This window comes from Patagioenas fasciata, chromosome 7 (genome assembly GCF_037038585.1).
Source record: "Patagioenas fasciata isolate bPatFas1 chromosome 7, bPatFas1.hap1, whole genome shotgun sequence".
Taxonomy (NCBI): Eukaryota; Metazoa; Chordata; class Aves; order Columbiformes; family Columbidae; genus Patagioenas; species Patagioenas fasciata.
Window position 1 is genome coordinate 40,131,719 of NC_092526.1, and position 20,234 is coordinate 40,151,952.

The following is a 20,234-nucleotide window of genomic DNA, read 5'->3' on the forward strand; positions in this document are numbered from 1 at the left end:
TTCTCCATGAATAACACGTTGTTTGGACTACTGACTGGAGGCACCCTCAAATGTCCAGGCTTTGTTTCTAAGTGTTATTAATGTATTCTGAGAAGTATTGCCATCTGAAAATATTATGTTTCTGATGAGAAATGGTTGCTTCTAATTAAACCAACCCAATTCCTTTCTAAAGAGCTGGACCATGAGACTGTGGAGAAGGAGGCATTTCAGAAAGGAGGCGGCCATGCAGTGCCAGTCTCTGATGAAAAACCGCGGGCAATTCAATCACCAGGCACACGAGGTAATTGCTGTCCTTCAGTCACCCAGTGTCATAAGCCAACGTAACTGTGACAATTTGAGAATGAGCCCATCTGAACCACGCTCAGCAGATGATGGGGAACACAACTCTTAATCAAAGGTACCTCCCGCAATCCCTGCATCCCAGAGCTTGCCATGAGTCCCCCCAGGCACAATAGAGGGGGATCCACAGCTGAGGTCCAAAAGGATGTGCCAAGAGATTGAGTATGGGTTAGAGGGAACCTGCACCATCCTCCCACATCCTCTGTGCCTGAGCCATGCTGAGGCTTTACCTTTCTTTGATTCTTGGCAGTGCTGTCCAGCCCCAGGGAAGCCTGAAACAATGAGATATATGATTTTTTTCAAAAGATTCCAGGCACTGAGCACCCTTGCAGGGAGCCGTAAGTGGGAGACAAGTCCTGAAGGCTGGGGGCATGCAAGTGGTGCAAAGCTGGAGCAAAGGCAAAGAGGGAGAGCGAGGTTCAGGTGCCCACTAAGAGGGCCCAACTCTGTCCTCCTGGGCTGTGGGTCCCCTGGGGAGGGAGAGCTGGGGGTGGCATTCCCTGACACAGGGATGTTTTTTGTCTGTCTCGCTCAAAGGTTCAGCTGGTCAAACAGCTGCGCTCCCCCACCTGCTCTCCCTCTGCCTTGCGAGTCCTGTCCAGTGGGACAGCTTGTCCCAAAGGGTCAGAGGAGCCTCTGTGCAACAGCACTAGTGAGCCTTGGAAAGGGAAGGTGGGCGAGCCCAAAAGAAATCGTGTGCAAATGGGAAGGATCACCAAGAATGGGGAACAAAGCCCGCACTCTGGGAAAACTGGATTATGGCCATCCCAGAGTGTAAGCAAAGCTGAGAGGAGAAAGAGAGACTCCAGAGTGCATCAGTTTGCATCAGCTTTGGGAGTTTCATTTGCTTCTTCTGAAACCAAGGAACCATTGCAGCCCCGGTATGTTCACTGGTTCAAAGATGCTGACAAAGTGAGAAAGCACATTTCCTGGCAATGTCAGACTCCTGTGAGATTACCTGTAGCGTACGGGCACACTAACATATGGAATTGTTCATCCAGGTCGGGATAGCAACAGAAAAATTGTGGAACGTTATGTTTCCCCGACGTACTGTGGAGAAGGCTTCCTGGTGATCTTCCTCTGTGTGCTGTTTGGGGTGATAGTGTCTTGTGTGTTCTGGTTCTGGATCAGGAGCAGGAGACGAAAGTGAGTTGTTGGGGTTGGTGTTGCCCAACTTCTATATGAGATGGCTACTGTTAGCCATGAAGCATTTAGAGGTAGGGTATTCTGAAGTGCCAAGTCAGTTACTGGCCAAACTCCACTGAGAGTTCCGCTGAAAGATGTTTTAACTGGCCTCTCAGTTCCTGGGCACTCTTTTCTGAAACCCGTTCTTACTGTTGCAAGCGTTAGTTACAAGTGACTCTGCCTCAACAAGAGCAGCCCCACAGCCAGATGTAGGCAGAGCAAGGTCAGGAGCAAAAGCCAAGGATGGCATTGCCATGGCAAGTGAGAAGCGCAATAGAGACACCTGCTTACCAGACAACCCACCAGCAGAAATTGCCCTGTTGGGTGCTGCTGTAAATACAGATGTTCACCTCAGCCGAGGTGTCCCAGCAGCTCCAGCCGCAGCTCCCCCGTGCAGTGGGTGCCTGCACCCCACAGTGCCCAGCGCCGCCCCGCAGCCTCGCACCCGCCAGCGCCGCGGCTACAGCGGGGCCTCAGCAGCCTCTTCTCTCCGCAGACGCCGCAACCAGGAGCCATCGCCTGTGTCTGGAAAACTGGAGGAGCAATAAATATAGATCAGCAACACAACTGTCTGAGTTGTAATGGCAGCAGACCCAGGAATTCACCGATTCTGGGCCAAACTTCATATCGGGGCACGCAGGGAGGTGGGCACCTGTGGTGCCAGCAGCCAGGGAGCTGGGCATGGGACCCGCTGACGAGCTGGGGGAGCCCAGCTTCCCTGCCAGGACCGGCCTGCCAAATTCTGAGCCACAGAGGAACAGACGGGGCTCATTAACAGGTCATCACCCCCAGCTCTGCCCCCTGTGCCAGCTTGCTCTGTGGTGCACAGGACGGGGGGCATGTGTACGGCAATACCAGCCCCAACCCCTCTGCTGTCCACACACCATAAGGCAAAGCTGTGGATGAAGCACAGAGTGGCACAACGCTGGTATCAGACATCTGTTCTGGTTGTGGCTGGGATGCAGTTAATTTTCTGCCCAGCAGCCCATGTGGTGCCGAGTGTTGGATTTGCGACCAAACGTGTCGCAGCTGTGAAAGCTGTTTGTGTTCGACTGCTGTGGGCAGGAGACGGACCCAGCGTGCGGTGCCTGGGGCCGGGTGCTGAGCTGGGCTGTCCCTCGGGCACTGACAGCTGGAAGGCTCGTGGGAAAGGAACGTATTTTAAGAAGCATGTAAGGAATGTTTAACGAAGATCCGTTGTTTTCACATAACTGAGGACCTGGCACCTGACCCCAGCAGGGGGGAAGGATCGAGAGACATCGGACTGTGAAACCTTAATGTAAAACAGAGTCTCTTGCCAGAATGTGTACTGACACCTGTATACAAACCGATACCTGCATTGACAAGTTAATTTAGGGGGAACTGTAGCCAAAGTACCAGGAATCCATATCTTAAATAGACTGATAAGGGGAAGGGTATTGTGTGCGTCGGGATAGTCTGTAAAACCTGCACTACCAGCCAGTGGGGAACGGGATTTTGGGGGTACAAGCAGGGGCTTTTTGCCCTGTTATGTGTGCCGACCTTTAGGTAGAACACCCGCTCTTGCAAAATCGTTATTAAAATGTGCTTTGCCCAGAGATCCTGCCTGGGCCTATTATATTTGCAAAATAATTGTTTGCTACAAGCAGAAACACAACCTCAGCATCTGCTCCAAACTGAGAGTCAGTGGGGACCAGGAGGATCCGTCTGAATCCAAGTAGCAAGACAGAGGCACCAATGAGAGGCGCCCCTTCAGCTCTACAAGGATTTAAGAAAACGACTTGCAGAGGCGCTGCAAGGCTGCTCCAGCCCCGGAGTGACAGCTGGGCCGCTCTGGTCACAGTATCACAGTATCACAGTATCACAGTATGTTTGGGATTGGAAGGGACCTCAAAAGATCATCTAGTCCAATCCCCCTGCTGGAGCAGGAACGCCTAGGTGAGGTCGCACAGGAATGTGTCCAGGCGGGCTTTGAATGTCTCCAGGGAAGGAGACTCCACAACCTCCCTGGGTAGCCTGTTCCAGTGCTCTGTTACCCTCACTGAGAAGAAGTTCTTTCTCAAATTTAAGTGGAACCTCTTGTGTTCCAGCTTGATCCCATTGCCCCTTGTCCTATCATTGTTTGCCACTGAGAAGAGCCTGACTCCATCCTCGTGGCACTCACCCTTTATATATTTATAAACATTAATAAGGTCACCCCTCAGTCTCCTCTTCTCCAAACTGAAGAGCCCCAGCTCCCTCAGCCTTTCTTCATAAGGGAGATGCTCCACTCCCTTAATCATCTTTGTTGCCCTACGCCAGACCCTCTCCAGCAGTTCCCTGTCCTTCTTGAACTGAGGGGCCCAGAACTGGACACAATATTCCAGATGGGGTCTCACCAGGGCGGAGTAGAGGGGAAGGAGGACCTCTCTCGATCTACTGACCACCCCCCTTGTAATACACCCCAGGATGCCATTGGCCTTCCTGGCCACAAGGGCCCAGTGCTGGCTCATGGTCATCCTGTTGTCCACCAGGACCCCCAGGTCCCTTTCCCCTACACTGCTCTCTAATAGGTCATGCCCCAACCTATACTGGAACTTGGGATTGTTCCTGCCCAGATGCAGGACTCTACACTTTCCCTTGTTAAATTCCATCAGGTTATCCCCCGCCCAACTCTCCAGCCTGTCCAGGTCCCGCTGGATGGCAGCACAGCCTCTGGCGTGTCAGCCACTCCTCCCAGCTTAGTGTCATCAGCAAACTTGCCAATAGTACACTCAATTCCCTCGTCTAAATCATTAATGAATATATTGAATAATATTGGCCCCAGTACTGACCCCTGAGGCACTCCACTAGATACTGGCCTCCAACTGGACTCCGCACCATTGACCACCACTCTCTGGCTTCTCTCTTTAAGCCAGTTTGCAACCCACCTCACTACTCTATTGTCGAGACCACACCTCCTCAATTTAGCTGTGAGGATGCTGTGAGGGACTGTGTCAAAGGCTTTACTGAAGTCAAGGTAGACCACATCCACCGCTCTGCCATCATCCATCCACCTTGTTACATTCTCATAAAAGGCTATGAGGTTGGTCAAGCATGACTTACCCTTGATAAAGCCATGCTGACTGCCCCTAATGACCCTCTTATCCCTGATGTGCCTTGAGATGGCACCAAGGATAAGCTGTTCCATTACTTTCCCAGGGACAGAGGTGAGGCTGACCGGTCTATAATTACCCGGGTCCTCCTTCTTGCCCTTTTTAAAGACTGGAGTGACATTTGCTTTCCTCCAATCCTCGGGCACCTCTCCCGTTTCCCAAGACTTGGCAAAAATGATGGATAGTGGTCTAGCAATGACCTCAGCCAGCTCCCTCAGCACCCGCGGATGCATCCCATCTGGACCCATGGATTTATGGATGTCCAGACTACTTAATTGTTCCCTAACCCAGTCCTCATCGACTAAAGCAAACTCCTCCATTAACCTGGCTTCATCCGGGGTCTCAGGGGTACAGGGTTCCCCAGGACAGCCTCCAGCGGAGTAGACAGAGACAAAGGCGGCATTCAGCAATTCTGCCTTCTCTGTGTCTTCTGCCACCAGGGCACCCACCTCATTCATCAGTGGGCCTACATTGCCTCTGGTATTAGTTTTATCTGCTATGTATTTGAAAAAGTTCTTCTTGCTGTCCTTGACCCCTCTCGCCAGCTGTAATTCTAAGGAGGCCTTGGCTACCCTAGCTGCCTTCCTGCATCCTCTAACAGCAGCCTTATATTCCTCCCAAGTGGCCAGCCCCTGCTTCCATGACCTGTAAACTCGCCTCTTCTGCTTGAGCATACCCAACAGATCCCTATTCAACCACGCAGGCCTTCTGGCTCCCTTCCTCGACTTCCTGCGTGTGGGGATGCTCTGATCCTGAGCATGGAAGAAGCAATCTCTGAATGCAATCCAGCTCTCTTGGGCCCCTTTTCCTTCAAGCAGTCTTGCCCATGGGATTTCCCCCAGCAATTGCTTGAAAAGGCCGAAATTAGCCCTGCCAAAGTCCAGGGTTGCAATTCTACTTGCTATTCTGTTCCTGCCACACGAGATGCTGAACTCCACCATCTCGTGGTCACTGCAACCCAGGCAGCCCTCGACCTTTACTGCTTCGACCAGACCCTCTTTGTTAGTGAGGATGAGATCCAGCAGTGCACCTCTCCTGGTGGGCTCCTCCACCATCTGCATGAGGAAGTTATCATCAATGCACTGGAGGAACCTCCTGGACTGTGGCTGGCTGGCTGAATGGTCCTTCCAGCAAACATCAGGGAAGTTAAAATCACCCACAACAACCAGGGCCTGTGACTGTGAGGCCACTCTCAGCTGCGCATAGAAGGCCTCATCAACTTCCTCAGTCTGATCTGGTGGCCTGTAATAGACACCTACAACAGTATCACCCCTGCCAGCCTGTCCCTTGATCCTGACCCATACACTCTCAACTCGTTCCTCATCCGCTCCTGGGCAGAATTTAGTACATTGCAGTTGCTCTCTCACATAGAGAGCAACTCCACCACCACGCCTGGCTGGCCTGTCTTTCCTGAAAAGGGCGTAGCCATCCATGACCACATTCCAGTCATGTGAACTGTCCCACCACGTTTCTGTAATTGCCACCAGATCATAATCTCCCGACCGAACATAGGATTCTAACTCCTCCTGCTTATTCCCCATGCTGCGCGCATTGGTGTACAGGCATTTCAGGGAGCGAGCAGAGCACACCAATTTCTCCCTAGGGGCACAGGAGGCCACCCGATCCCCATCTGTTTTAGAATGCTGCCCCACTGGGGCAAGCCCAACTACAACCCCATCCCCCTTCGAGCCTAGTTTAAAGCTCTCCAAATGAGCCCAGCTAATTCCTGCCCCAGCATCCTTTTGCCTCTGCGAGATAAGCCTTTCCCGCGTAACACTGTCTGGACTGGAGTCTTATAAAACCAGCCATTATCAAAAAAACCAAAGCCCTGCCTGTAGCACCAGTCTTGGAGCCAACCATTTAGAGATTGAATTTTCCCATTCCACCCCACATCGTCACTTGAAGAGGGAAGGAGTGAAGAGAAGATCACTTGAGCCCCTGAATCTTTCACCTTCCTTCCCAAGACCTTGAAATCATTCTTCATTCCCCTCAGACTACGGGAAGCAACTTCCTCCCCATCTGTCTGGAAGACCAGCAGCGGGTAGTAGTCTGTCGGGTGCACCAGTCTGGGGAGCTCTCTAGCAATATCCTTGATCCGGGCTCCAGGTAGACTACAGACTTCCCTAAGATGAGGGTCAACCCTGCATATTGGGCCCTCTGTTCCTTTCAGAAGGGAATTTCCTATTACAATCACCCTTCTATCTTTCTTATCAGAGGTAGTCTTCAGTTGTGTAGTCAACCGCCTCTTCCTATGTGATCTTGCAGGCAGGCTTGGCACCACCTCCTCACCTACCTCTTCTTCAAGATCCAGGGCCTCAAACCTATTACGGAGGGGCACCTGGGGAGGCAAATCAGGCAGGGAGGGGGGCTGCCCGTGATGCCGAACTGGAATAAGCTTCCAACCCTCATCTTCTTTCAGGTCATTTACCTCTGCCCGACAGCGACAAGGGTGGGGCTGTCTCAGGACCTCCGCCTCTGTCCGGGAGGATTTCACCTTTTGGTCTGGCAGGTTCCTTCTTGTTTGGTCACTCATTTTATGAGATGCCAGTCACTTGCAATTGAGACTCATATGCTGTCCCTGGAAATCTCCTGACCACTTGGTAGCTTGTGGTTCTTCTCCAGGATGGCATTTGCCATAGGACGCAAGGCAGGTGCTGTCTGCATGGACATTTGTTACCACAAAGAGAAGTTTATTCCCAGCCTTTGGTTCCTAACACATCACCCTGGCACTCTGAGCTTGTTTCTGTGACTCCATTAGGCATCCCAAGATAGCAAAAGTCCCTTAGAGGGAGCAGCTTCTCGGGCATATTCCTGACATCAGATTTGGAAGGGTACCTAGCCTTCTGGCCCTGCCCTGAGGAGCCCCTGTGGTCATGGTGGTGCCAGCAGTGAGGCCAGATCTCACACAGTGGTTCCCATGGCCTGCTCCTGTCCGCAGCCACAGGGATGCCACTGTAACACAGGCATGTTTTAGTCCCTGCTGAGCAGAGCTGACACAGCACCAAGGCCTTTTCTTTTTCTCACATACCACAGCAGCAAGTGGGCTGGGGGTCCACAGGGAGCTGGGAGGGGACACAGCTGGGACAGCTGACCAAAGGGACCTTCCACACCATGTGATGTCGTGTTCAGCAGTAAAATCTGGGAGCAGAAGACGGGAGGGCAGGACACTTGGAGTGATGGTGTTTATCTTCCCAAGTAACTGCCAGGTGTGTTGGAGCCCAGCTTTGCTAGAGGTGGCTGGACACCCACCTGCTGACAGGGAGGAGCGAATGCATTTCTTGTTTTGCTTTGTTTGTGCACACAACTTTAGATTTATCTATCAAATTGCCTTCGTCTCAGCTCATGAGTTGTCTCACTTTTAGAGTTCCAATTCTCTCCCCATTCTACTTTGGAGGAGTGAGCTGTGTGGTGCTGAGCCGCCTACTGGGGTTTAACCAGTGTCAAGAGGTGGGATGAATAATACTATGTCAGGGCACTTCTTGTTATCATAGCTATAAAAGCAAATATATAAAGTAAAGAAAAAAGCCAAAAATAGTCCTGATTTTTCCTGAGATACCCTGGAAGTCTTCTAAGTTGTATGGGTACCTTAATGATGCTGAAATAGTATGTGTTCAAACACTTTCCTCAGGGAATCCTTGATCTCTCTGCTCCTCGTGCTGTAGAGGAGGGGTTCACTGCTGGAGGTGCCACCAAGTACAGAAATGACACCGCCAGGCCGTGTGCAGCAGAGCATGGAGAAACCCAGTGGCCCAGGCAGCTGCTGCCATGTGGACACAAGCTCTGCTGCCCAGGAGGGTCCCGTAGTGCAGGGGTTTGCAGATGGCAACGTAGTGATCATAGGACATGATGGTGAGGAGAAAATACTCTGTTACAACCAAGAAGGGAAGCAGAAATATCTTTGCATAGCAACCCAAGTAGGAGGTGTCCCTGGTGTCCATGAGGGAATTGGCCATTGCATTGGGAACACTGGTGGAGATGAAGCCAACATCTAGGAGGGAGAGGCTGAGCGGGAAGAAGTACATGGGGGTGTGGAGGTGCTGGTCACAGGCTATGGTGCTGATGATGAGGCCGTTGCCCAGGAGGGCGGGCAGGTAGATGCCCAGGAAGAGCCAGAAGTGCAAGAGCTGCAGCTCCCATGTGTCTGTGAACGCCAGGAGGAGGAACTGGGTGATGGAGCTGCTGCTGGACATCCAGCCGTTTGTCTATGAGGCATTGCCATGGGAGGGAAGCGCACTTACGAGTTAGGACTGCTCCAGGCAAAGCTTTTCCCATTCCCTGGCCTCTCCAATCCCCTGCCCTGCTCCCCAGACACACTGCCTGTCTCTTTTCTTTCAGTACCCTCATGCATCCCCAAGGTTGAAGCTCTGGGATGTGGGAACGGCAGGACGTGCGGGTGCAGGTAAAGGGCCCTGGTCAGGTTATACAGAAGTATGTGGACCAGCAGGTCACTGGGGCTTTGTTGCCAGGACACCCTGGGTCCAGCTGTGCTGTCCCGCGGGCAGCGGCAGAGGCCAGGAGTGACTCTGCTCGGCACGCTCAGGGTGGTCCCCCTGGGAAGGACACCATGGGACTGGGCTTTGTCTTCCAGCTTTAGTGAAAAAAAAGATATTCAAATATGACCATTTCTGAGAGAGAATTTATTCTCTTTGGCTCCCACAGATCCAGCAGCTCAGCAACCACCAGCTCCGTTCTGGTCTTCAGAACTCTATCAGTAGGTTGTAGAGAGTCTGAGTCGCCAAGTACTTGACGCAGGGATCAGCGTCTTCTGTCAAGGGCAGGAGGACTGCAAGAGAGGGACGCAGAGCACAGATGAGTCCCCACTGCCTGCAGAGACCCCCAGGAGTCCCCTCGGGACCATGCCAGCCCCAGGCGTCTCTTCCACTGGCCAGGAGGAGCAGATGAGAGCGATAGACCAGCTGGAAGCTGCTGCTCCGGGACGCACCAGGTGCCCCTGACACGTCCTCTGCCCCTGAAGCGCTTTCCTGGAGGAGGACCAGCCATGGCAGCGCCCTGCCCAGGCCCTGTCCCCTGCCCACCAGCACAGCACGGCTCCCACTCACTTTTGGTGATTTCATTCAGCTTCTCCTCCTTATTGCTTCCGTTCTTCAGGTACCGTGCGCCAAGCCCTGTGCACAGAGCTCCTGTCAGGCCTCTGCTCCCCAGCCCGCTCCCGGCAGCACGGCCCCAGCCCGGCCGGCTCGGGTGCACACTCTGCACCCCTGGGCAGGGCTGGCCCAGGGCAGGACGGGACCCGAGGCCGCTGGGGCTGAGCAAGGCTCCCAGCGAATGAGCCCCCTGCGTGCTGGGGCCTCCTGAGGCACCGGTCGCACAGAACAGTCCGTACACCAGTGTCTTGCCTCTTGAACGCTCCGTGGAGTCTCCACATCGTCCTCACTTGGTTCGCTCAGACACTTCTCAGCGCTCTGTGGAGTCTCCACATCTTCCTCGGTTGGTTCCTCAGACTCTCCTGAAGGCTGTGCAGAGACTCCACATCTTCCTCGTGAGTCTTCCTCCTGGGTGTCCTTCTCCTTCGTCTCCTCCAACATCTCCAAGGACACAGGTTGCGAAAGGAGAAATTCCTAGCCTGTTTGAAAACAACAGAAAGCAGTTTTCAAATGCAGATAGCAAGACATTTACTTTTCAATGTCCTTTATCCTTCTCTCTCCCTTGCGAAACACCACAATTGAATAAGATCAGCACACAGACGAGGAAGATGCTCAGTCACGTTCATTAGACGCGGCGCCAGCCACTCTCAGCCCAGGGCACGGTCACCTCCAGCCAAGGCCCCTTCCAGCTCCCCTCGGTTGCTGCTTTCTCTATCACAGTCAGTTCCGCTGTTGCAGTGGCCTAAGCCGGTAACCCAGACAGTGCATCTTCTTCTGCCTCGCCTGCCCTGCGTGTGTCAGTGCGGTGCTAAGGCTTCCTCGACCAGGACGCCTCCAGATTGAGAAAATGGGTACTGAACACGGTTCTGGAAGTCACCTGTTTTTCTAGTGGAGGCAAAAATGCTTTTCCCAGCAGAAGTCAGCTCCAACCCTTCTCCCTTTATGCTGTTACGACTCTTGTCTTCCACCCTGTGCAAACTCTGAGCTTTCCCAAGCCCAGACTCCTGCCCTCCAGCTCAGTCAAAACACAGCTTTAGGACTTGCTTTTGCATTCAGTTATTTCATGTTCTCTCTTAAGATCCCTCAGAATCTTCTCTCTCTTCTGACTCTCCTTATTTCCACCTTTTAGAAGCTTCTCAGCTCTGCTGAGGCTGCTTCTCGCAGATCAACACCTGCCAGAAGCTCCCAATGCTAAAGTTCACCGCGAGGCTTTTTCTTTCATATGCTACCAATATCCACCCGGTAACCATTTCAAACTGACCCACCCAGCTTTGAGATGCACCTTCATTTTGGTGCCAAAAATGCATCTGCAGTTCACAGCAGTGACACAAGGATCCTGTGGGACACAGGAAACGTTTCCATTACTGACAAAAGAGTTTCAATGATTTACAGCCTGCAAGCGATGCGTATCACTAGTGATCTATAAATACTTGCTCCTGCTGAGATTTACCTGCATACTTGGCCCTCCCTCCTTCCCCTTGTTCGCTCTACCCATGCTCTTGTTTTTCGTTTTCATTACATTCCTTGAGACAGACTTCTACCCATTTGCAAAAACACCAGGACAAGACAATATAAACCCTGGCTGTGACCTTTAGGCACTATTACAATGCGAAAAATAGACTGTGCGATAGAATCATTTTGGTTGAAAAACACCTCTAAGATCATGGAGTCCAGCTGTTCCCCACCCCCGGCACTGACCCATGTCCTGAGACCCTCATGTCCGTCTGTCCAACCCTCCAGGGATGGTGACTCCAGCACTGCCCTGGGCAGCCTGTTCCAATGCCCCACAGCCCTTTGGGGAAGAAATTGTTCCCCACATCCAACCTCACCCTCCCCTGGCGCAACTTGAGGCCGTTTCCTCTGCTCCTGGCGCTTGTTCCTGGGGAGCAGAGCCCGACCCCCCTGGCTCCAAGCTCCTTTCAGGCAGTTCAGAGATCAGAAGGTCTCCCCTCAGCTCCTGTTCTCCAGCTGAACCCCCAGGTCCCTCAGCCGCTCCCATCACACTTGTGCTCCAGCTTGGTGAGGCCAAGTCCCAGGTGGCCGGTGAGGGAACAGGTGGCATTAGGGAGGGGTGAGGGGCAGTCATCCATACAACGTCCAGCCTCACAGGACTGTTCTCCTGCCTTCCAGATGTCTCCAGGAGACCCCCTGGATCAATATTCATTATAGAATGCTGCTATCACTTCTTGTATACACTGAAAAATGACAGAAAACAACTTGGAAAGGAAAACGCCTCCTTTATGAAATCTTGTTTGAAATCTTTGCCAGCTTCTTGGCCGGTGGCGGTGACATGGTGCTGCTGGGCCGCGGAGCAGCCCTGCCCGACAAGAAGGCTCTCAGCTTGGCCAGCACCAGGCTGGCAGGAGCCCTGCTGCGAGGGTCCCTTCCCGGTGTCCCAGTGTTCTCCGCGCTGCCCCAGGGCTCCTGGCCGGGGATGGGCTCCGGCAGCCTGGGGGAGGTGGGCAGGGGCTCAGGCTCCCAGCAGCGCTTCCGGGGAACCTGCACTTTGGCCCCACTGGTGTTACTGGGGCTGCAAAATCCTGGAGCCGCTCTGGGCGCGGGTGGCAGCTGCGAGGAGAGCGGCTTCTTGGGCCTCTGGGCTGTGTCACCGGGAAACGCTGCAGCCGCATGTGTGGCTTTCCGGGCCAGCTTGGGTGACGGTGACCCAGAAGTCAGCTTGACGCGGCCAGGCAGGCTGGAGGCAGCTTTGGAAACGGGACCCTCTGAGCTCTTCCCGGGGCTGGGGATCCTGGGGAAAGCAGAGCAGGGCACATGTTAACTGCCAGTGTTTGAGCGACTGCAAAACTCTCGTCATAGCTGCGCATGAGAACCAGGAGCCAGAATCTCTGGGAAGGTGAGGAGCTCTGGAGCTGCAGCAAAACCACGACAAGGGGCTGGAGCTCTCCCTGCCACCCTCCCCTGAACCAGCACATGCACGTGGGCAGTGAGGCTACCTGGGCCAAGCTCCTTCCCACACCCAGGCACGTGGCCCCAGACCTGTCCCACATGCTGAGCAGGGGCAGAGGGGCTGGGGACACAGGGCACGCTCACCTGAGGTAGAACAGCACATACGCCTGCTGGTTAAGGACCACCTTGATGTTACTGGGGCGGACCACGTTGTCATTCATTTGGTACCACTGCCCGTCGCTGGCCTGCGGAGGGAGAGAGAACGGGGTCGGGCTGTGTCCAGGGACGCTCTGGCCTGAGGAGCAGCAGGAACAGCGCCCGTCGGCAGAGCTCCGCTCCCCATCAGCCCCAGGTGGCCCCGGGCAGGTGAGGGGTCTCTGAGAGAGCAGAACTCCACGCTTCCTGTGACGGAGCACAGCCCGTGCCCCCCAGTGCTCCACACCACGCGCGTCTGCTGAGCACCCTCCTGTCTGCGCATTACACGGACCCTCGAGCACCCGCCGGGCCCCAGCACAGAGAGGTGCCAAGAGAGCGCCCTGGGCTCACCTTCACGTAGCAGTAGTAGTGTCCTGAGTGGCTGCTGTACCCCGAGTGCACCAGCACCGCGTAGAGCCCGTACATGACCGGATCCCCGCTGGTCTGGGACATGTACGGGCGGACGTTCAGGAGCTCAGGGTAGCCCACGTCCTGCGGAGAGAGGATGTCACAGGAGCCGGCACAGCAGATGGCAAGAGCAGCTCAGCTGTCCTACGAGTCCCGTCTCGCGAGGGAGGGGGAACCCGCTCTCCCCGGGCAGAGCCCACGGTGAGGAAGATGCCGGGATGAGCCAAACTCCCACAGCGGCGCACAGCTGGGGAAGGGCTGCAGGGCTGCGGTAGAGCTCGCACCGCGCACAGAACCACCTCCCACCCTGCTCGGCGCAGCAGGGCCTCAGGACAGGACACAGCCCCGCTCTGGATTGCCGAGCACTCACCTTTGTGATCTTGCCTCCAGTGAAGTCGGCAAAACGCTTCAGAGCAAGCGTGAGAACCTTGGGCGCTCGGTGGATGGTGAAGCGTTTGGTTGCCGACACTTTCTTCTTGCATCTGCACAGGGAGAGCTTGAGCTATTCACGCTGTTCCACCACCCAGGTGCTTGTCAGCCCTGGACAAGCCACAGACCCCACGGAAATGACCCTGCTGAGAGCAGGTACCGCTCCAGGGCACCTCCTCATGGCCAGGTCTGCTGGCTCAGGTTCCCGTCACAAGAGGAGCGAGATGAAGAGACAGGCTTCATCGCAGGCTTCACAGCCACATAACTCATGATTTAGAGGTGGAGCAGGTAGAGAAGCCCTCGTGTACTGCAGCTGCCCTCCTGCTTCCCACCAGCACACCCGCGGCCCCTTCCTGCCCCAGCCCCGCACACTCACTTGTCACACAGGTAGGCGTTCTCTCCGCCCAGCAGGTCTGGCTTCACAAACAGCTCCAGTGCCTGCTCTACGTTTGCGGCTTGCTGCCAGGACAGAGGAGAGGTCAGGGCCAGGCAGAGGAGGCAGCACAACAACAGAAGCTGATTCCCTCTTGCCTGCACCGTGCCCGACACTGGCAGGTTAAACAGCCTCGAGCAGTAGCGGTGCAGCTGCAGGAACATCCCCTGCAGAGCAGAGCTCCTCCCCACCTGACCCTGCCCCGGTACCGTGATCTCCACCGGCAGGTCCAGACAGGGGTCAAATGTGTCCGAGACTCCTTTGCACATCGAGCACTTCACTGCAAGAGAAAGAGCAGTGAGCACACCCTGGCACAACACGGCACCACCAGCCCCCAGCACAGCGCGGGCAGCTGCCGGCTTCCCCCTCTCCGGGTTTGGGCTCTGGGACGGCAGCACCAGCATTCGCAGCCTGGCAATTCCGCTGCGTGCTGGGACAACAAGTGTTGCTGGACAGCTGGCAGCGTGGGTTCCTTTGCTGGTGGCAATGAGCTGGGGACCCACAGCCAGCAGCTTCGGGACCCACAGATACCAAAAGACTGACCAGATGCAGCTCTGCATAATTTGCACGTGCTTAGTGATTTTCCCAAGTTACTGCAAGGCTCTTGGGGAAACAGCAGCCCTGAGAGTCACAGGCCCAGGCCCTGGCAGCCAGCACTCACCACGGGACCGCAGGTAACCGCCAAAGATCTGGTGGATCAGGGTAGTGGCCTGGGTCTGGCGATCCAACCTAGAGACGGCAGCTCGGATCACACACCGCCCGCCCCAACAGCCACCCTCACGGGCCAGCGCTGCGTCCTCGGGATCCAAACCCAGCCCGGTCACAGGATTTGGGGACAGAACCGCAGCTGTGCTGGGGTGGAGGTGTCAGGAGAAGGCAGACAGCAGCCCAGAGCTGTGTCACAGAGGGGCAGAGAGCTGGGCCATGTGCCCCAGACCCTGGAGTCGGCACCTCCGTCATGAGCCCAGCCCGGGGGACACATTCACCCCACAGTCCCCTCCCGCGGGCACAGGGGACCAGCAGACAAGGGCAGTGACGGCCACCAGAGGCCCCACATACTCGGTGCAGTCGGGCAGGCAGGCCTTCTGCATGGCGTCGATGGTGAAACGGAGGAACTCGTGCGCGTCCTCTTGCCTGCCCAAGCGGATGTGCGGGGCGATCTCTGCAGGACAGGGAGGGATCAGCCGCAGCACGCGCTGCAACAGATGCAGGTCCTCCCCCCTCCCTCGGGGCAGGGGCTGCGGGGTTTGAGCTCCCTCAGCCCAAACCAGACGTCAGACTCATGTCGGCTGTGGGGGAAGCCCCACAAGGCCCATGAAGGCCCTGGCAGGCTCAGTGAGTCATCTCAGAAGAACCTCTGCCAAGACCTGCCCTGATCTCAAAGGTTCTGCTCCTGCAATAGTCTCTGTCCTCCTGCACGGCTACAGGAGGGGACGCGAGGGCAGCCATCCTTACTCTTGAGGTCTCGGACAAAGGACGCTGGCTTTATCACGCTGCCGCTGTTCGCCAATGCCTGCGTGACGTGGTTCTGCATGACACACGTCATGCAGAAGCCGCTTTGGTGACCTGGAATGGGAGAGGAGAAGACGGGACACTGAGGACAAACCCAGGAGAGATGGAGGCAGTACAGGGGGCAGGGAATCTCTGGTCCAGCACGGCTCAGCCACGCTCAGTTTTCCTATGAGCTCTGTGCTGCAGCAGAGCTCTGGGGCACCCCGGGGTCACAAGGACCAGCACACACCACCCCGGCTGGCGCAGCCCCAGTCACAGCACCAGTCGCTGCAACCCCCCAGATGGGACAGCATCCACGTGAAGGGGAAACAGGACACAGGGACTCGATGAGGAGCCCACAGGTCAGCCCTGAGGGCCCCATCCCACTGGAGCTGTACGAACAGGGCTGTGAGCCCCACGTGCTCCGCTCGGTCACAGCTCGGAGCAGAGCCCCCCACCAGATTCCCCTTCAAAGCCACCCGTGAACAGCACCTGCAGCCTGTACCCAGCCTTGTGCCCTGCGCTCACACGGTCCACACAGGCAGGGGCTGTTTGGGACCCCCCTGCTCAGTCTTAGGAACCAGTAGACCCTCATGGGCCCATCTTAGTCCTGGCTGTGTCCAGCACAGAGAAAGCCTCTCAGACGCAGGATGCAGAGCTCGGGAACACTGCTACGGCCAGGAAAAGTGGATGGTCCCGTACGCAGGAATGTCCTCTCCATGGAGAAACGGGCAGAGCCGTGCGCAGGGTGCTGAGCGCAGCCCCGGGACAGGCGGGCGCTCCCCTCCCCACTCACAGGTGCGGCTGTGCTCCTTGGACAGCAGGTAGTTGGCGAGCGGTGGCGTGTACGTGAGGCACTGCAGGGTGGCGTTGAGGAAACAGGTGTTTCCCAGGTTGAGCAGCCCGGCGCCGATGCGCTGGACACGCTGCCACTTCATGGCGAGGCGCTCTGCGGGGAACAGCCCCTTCTGGGGCGCAGGGACGCCATCCCCGTGGCGCCCCGGGGTCCGGACGCCACCTGCGGGGAGAGAGAGGCGGGTGAGCCGCGGGCTGCGCAGCGCAGGGAGAGCCCCCCGGCCCTCTGCACCCACCCTGCTTGCCCGGCTGTCCCTCCTCAGCGCCGCGGGGGTGCTCGGCGGGCTCGGTGCGGGGGTTGAGCAGCAGGTACTTGGCCCGCAGCAGCTCCGGCTGGCCGGAGAAGCCGTGGCTGGCGGGCTGGAACTCGATCTTGCGCTTCAGCACCTTCTTGGCCGAGGCGCTCAGCAGCCGGCCCAGCGCCCCGGCCTCGCCTGCGTCCCGCCGCGCGTTCAGCAGCTCCCTCGGCTTCGCCGTGCCCGCCATGGCGTGTCACCGCACGTGCCAGCGCCTCAAGGTCACACTGGTCGCTCCCTCTCCAGCACCACGCACGCTTCCCGCGCCTCCTCCTTAAGTCCCGCCCTTCGCTGCGGTCGCTCGCGCTCGGCTCGGCCCACTGACTCCTCCCCTCGCCTTCGCCGTCCGCTCCGCTCCGCGTCCAGAACAGGACTGAGCTGCGCCTGCGCGTCCCCGGCAACGCCAGGGGTGGAGCCTGCCGGGGCGGGGCTTGTTGTGACGTCATCGCGCTCCGACCACGCCCTGGCGCCTCCCGCACGAGCGCTGGGCTGCTCGGTGCTCCCGCCCCTGGGGGTGCCCGCGACCCCCGGCCCGGCACCGCTGGAACTCTTCACTTGCTTGAGGCAGTGGCCCAGAATCATCAAATGGTCACACGCGGTAGTTTCAGTGCAGGGGAACCTTGAAGCAGTGGTGGATTTGGCCAACAAAAGCCTCTGCAGGTCTTACAAGGCCAAGACGCAAGGTGTGCGCTGGGGGCAGAGCAAACCTGGTGTCCCGGGACAGGCTGGGATGTGACCGGCTGAGCAGTCCTGAGGAGAAGGGCGAGGGAGTTATGATGGGTTTATGTATATTTACTAGAAGTCTATTACTATTTCGGTATTTTATTAAACTGCGTTTGTCTTAATCCAAATTTCGCCCTTCACTTTTGATTCTTTCCCCTATTGGGAGGGGAAGGGTTAGTGGGTGAGTGATCAGCTGCCATGGTTGTGATGCCAGCCCGGGTTAAACCACGACACGGTTGAAGGTCCAGAGGAACATCTGTCATGGTGGGGTCAGGGGCACATGGGCTTTGTGGAGCAGCTCAGTCAATTGGGCCTCTTCAGTCTGCTGAAGGGGGGGCACAGGGCACTGGAAAAGCAGCGACTCCTGCTTGGGGAGATGAGGGGGAGGCAAACCCTTCTGCAGTGGCGGCTGGTGGCACAGAGGCAACAGCCACCAACACCCTCCAGGGAGCTTTGAACGGAGCATTAGGAAAAACTGACCAGGCGGGTGGTGCTGCCCTGCAGCAGGACACCCAGGGACTCTCGGTGATCTCTGCCTTTGGAGGTTTTCAGCTCACCAAAATGTCACCCAGCCTCACCCTGGGGTGGGTGATACCCTACCAGAGACTGCCCCATCGGTCCCTTTCCCAAAGCCCCTTCCGTGCCCCTGGAAACAGCTGTAGCTGAGGGTCTCTGCAGCAGAGGCCCATGGGACAAGTCAGGGTGACATTGTCCTGTGCTTAGGAGGTCTCCAGTCCCACCTTGATTCACCTTGATGTTTCCTGGCCAGTGTCATTACCCCTCTGGTGCTGTAGGCTGTGAAGAAAATCCAAACGAGGTGACTTTCATTTTCCGTGCTGGAATGCAGGGCAGGAGATCAGAGCTGCCGGGATCCCTGCTGCACAGTTCGGCCTTCAGAGACTCCGTCAGGGCACTCCAGGGCTCAGGAGCAGCGGGTACCAGCCACAGCACCACATTCTAATTCTGCCTGCCTTTGTGCATTTTCAGAAATCTGGTATCTGTACCTTGGCCTCCTTTGGCTAAAAGAGAAACAACCACCATATTCTACCCCTCAGCCTCTTACCAAAACGAGGGAGAAGATATATTTATCAGGCATCATAAAAAGGCAATTCTGTGTAAGAGGTGTAATCTTTAAATATCATTTAAATACAATTTAAACAAAGGGATAGTTTGAGAGCAAAACCAGGAGAGATGCGTTATTTAACAAGGAGCTGCTGGGTAAGCTCAAGTGGAAGAGGAGAGTTTAGAGATCATGGAAGGAGGGGCAGGCCACTTCGGGAGAATATAAGGCTGTTGCCAGAGGGTGTAGGGAAGCAACTAGGAAAGCTACGGGCTCCCTAGAATTAAATGTGGCGAGAGGGGTCAAGGACAACAGGAAGAGCTTCTTCCAATACGTGGCAGATAAAACTAACACCAGAGGCAATGTAGGCCCACTGAGGAACAAGGTGGGTTCCCTAGTGACAGAAGATACAGAGAAGGCAGAGTTACTGAATGCTTCTTTGTCTCTGTCTACTCTGCCGGATGCTGTCCTGAGGAGCCCCGTGCCGCTGAGTCCCCAGAGGAAGGCAGGACAATGGAGGAGTTTGCCTGGGTTGATGAGGACTGGGTTAGGGAGCAGTGAGGCAATCTGGACATCCATAAATCCATGGGTCCAGATGGGATGCATCCGCGGGTGCTGAGGGAGCTGGCTGAGGTCATTGCTGGACCGCTCTCCATCATCTTTGCCAAGTCTTGGGAAACGGGAGAGGTGCCTGAGGACTGGAGGAAAGCAAATGTCACTGCGGTCTTCAAAAAGGGCAAGAAGGAGGACCCGGGTAATTATAGACCAGTCAGCCTCACCTCCATCGCTGGGAAACTGATGGTGCCGTCTGCGGAGGCAGGCGGAGCCGGTAGCCATCGCGCAGCGTAGCTGGTACAGAGGTGCACGTGCGGCCCCGCCCGCAGCCCCGCTGCTGCTGCTCCCTTCAGCAATGTCCACCGCCAAGTCGAGGTCTGGCAGGTGGCACAGCCGGCCACGCCATTGCTTCTGCTGGACCAAGCCCGGGCACCTGAGCCACCTCTGAAGTGGACAAGGAGCGTTTCCCAGGTCGAGAGGGCTTCCTGCCCTTGCCATTCAGGGTTTTCTGCTCTCTTCTTTTTTCCCCACCCTGCCCGTGTGTGCTGGTACAGGCAGCTGAGGTGAGACCTTATGCCATCGCACTGTGGTGTGGGCTGTCCTCAGAGAAAGGGGCCACTTAGCGAACGGTCCTGGCACCCCCACGCATGCGGGGCAGCACCAAAAGCCAGACAGCTCTTAGTGGAGGGTCACTCAGCTCATGCGTTGATGAAGAACACAGCTAGCTGCGAGAATTTATGTGAATTGCAGGACACATTGATCATCAACACTTCAAACACGCTTGCAGCCCTGGGTTCCTCCCAGGGCTATGCCTGACTGAGCATTACTCAATCACCATCTGGGTCGCAGTCCCTCTTGCCTTGTGATATTCCAGAGTCTTCGTCAGGGGTGTCTAGTTATCCCCTTTGGTCTTCACAGCTGGTGCCCAGCCGCGGTGTTGGCTTCTTGACCTGATTTCTGGAGCATGCACATTGTCATTTTGTGGTGCTAATCAGCAAAAGTCATGTAGCTCTTTCTCCATCTAGTGGAACATTCCACTTTACCGGCTTGCAAGCCAAGGACATCCTAAAGATTCTAAAAGATTTTTGTTCCTCTTATCAATGAGAGGCAAGAGAGCAAGCAACGGGGAAAAAAATGACA

The 20,234-nt window shown here is 56.0% G+C and overlaps 1 protein-coding gene and 1 non-coding gene across 2 annotated transcripts; one reads left to right on the top strand and one right to left on the bottom strand.

Moving 5' to 3' along the window:
- Positions 1–11,980: 11,980 nt before the first annotated feature.
- LOC136103244 (ubiquitin carboxyl-terminal hydrolase 36-like) lies at positions 11,981–16,946 on the bottom strand. The gene is made up of 11 exons (XM_065841215.1): positions 16,697–16,946; positions 16,402–16,623; positions 15,570–15,680; positions 15,174–15,276; positions 14,776–14,843; positions 14,324–14,394; positions 14,058–14,140; positions 13,623–13,734; positions 13,196–13,336; positions 12,794–12,894; positions 11,981–12,491 (listed from the first exon to the last, which is right to left on the bottom strand). Exons 1-11 carry the CDS (start codon positions 16,944–16,946, stop codon positions 11,981–11,983), a joined length of 1,773 nt encoding a protein of 590 aa, XP_065697287.1.
- Positions 16,947–19,767: 2,821 nt separating this feature from the next.
- On the top strand, positions 19,768–19,920 carry LOC136103471 (5.8S ribosomal RNA). Its single transcript, XR_011740149.1, has one exon. It is a non-coding gene; the product is annotated as a 5.8S ribosomal RNA (ribosomal RNA).
- The last annotated feature ends 314 nt before the right edge of the window (positions 19,921–20,234 follow it).

Coding starts and splice junctions, on each gene's coding strand:
- LOC136103244 (XM_065841215.1), bottom strand. CDS start 16,946: ATGGCGGGCACGGCGAAGCCGAGGGAGCTGCTGAACGCGCGGCGGGAC. Junction 13,735..14,057: donor AACGCCTACCTGTGTGACAA/GTGAGTGTGCGG, acceptor CTCCCTGTGCAG/ATGCAAGAAGAAAGTGTCGG. Junction 12,492..12,793: donor TATGTGCTGTTCTACCTCAG/GTGAGCGTGCCC, acceptor TGCTTTCCCCAG/GATCCCCAGCCCCGGGAAGA.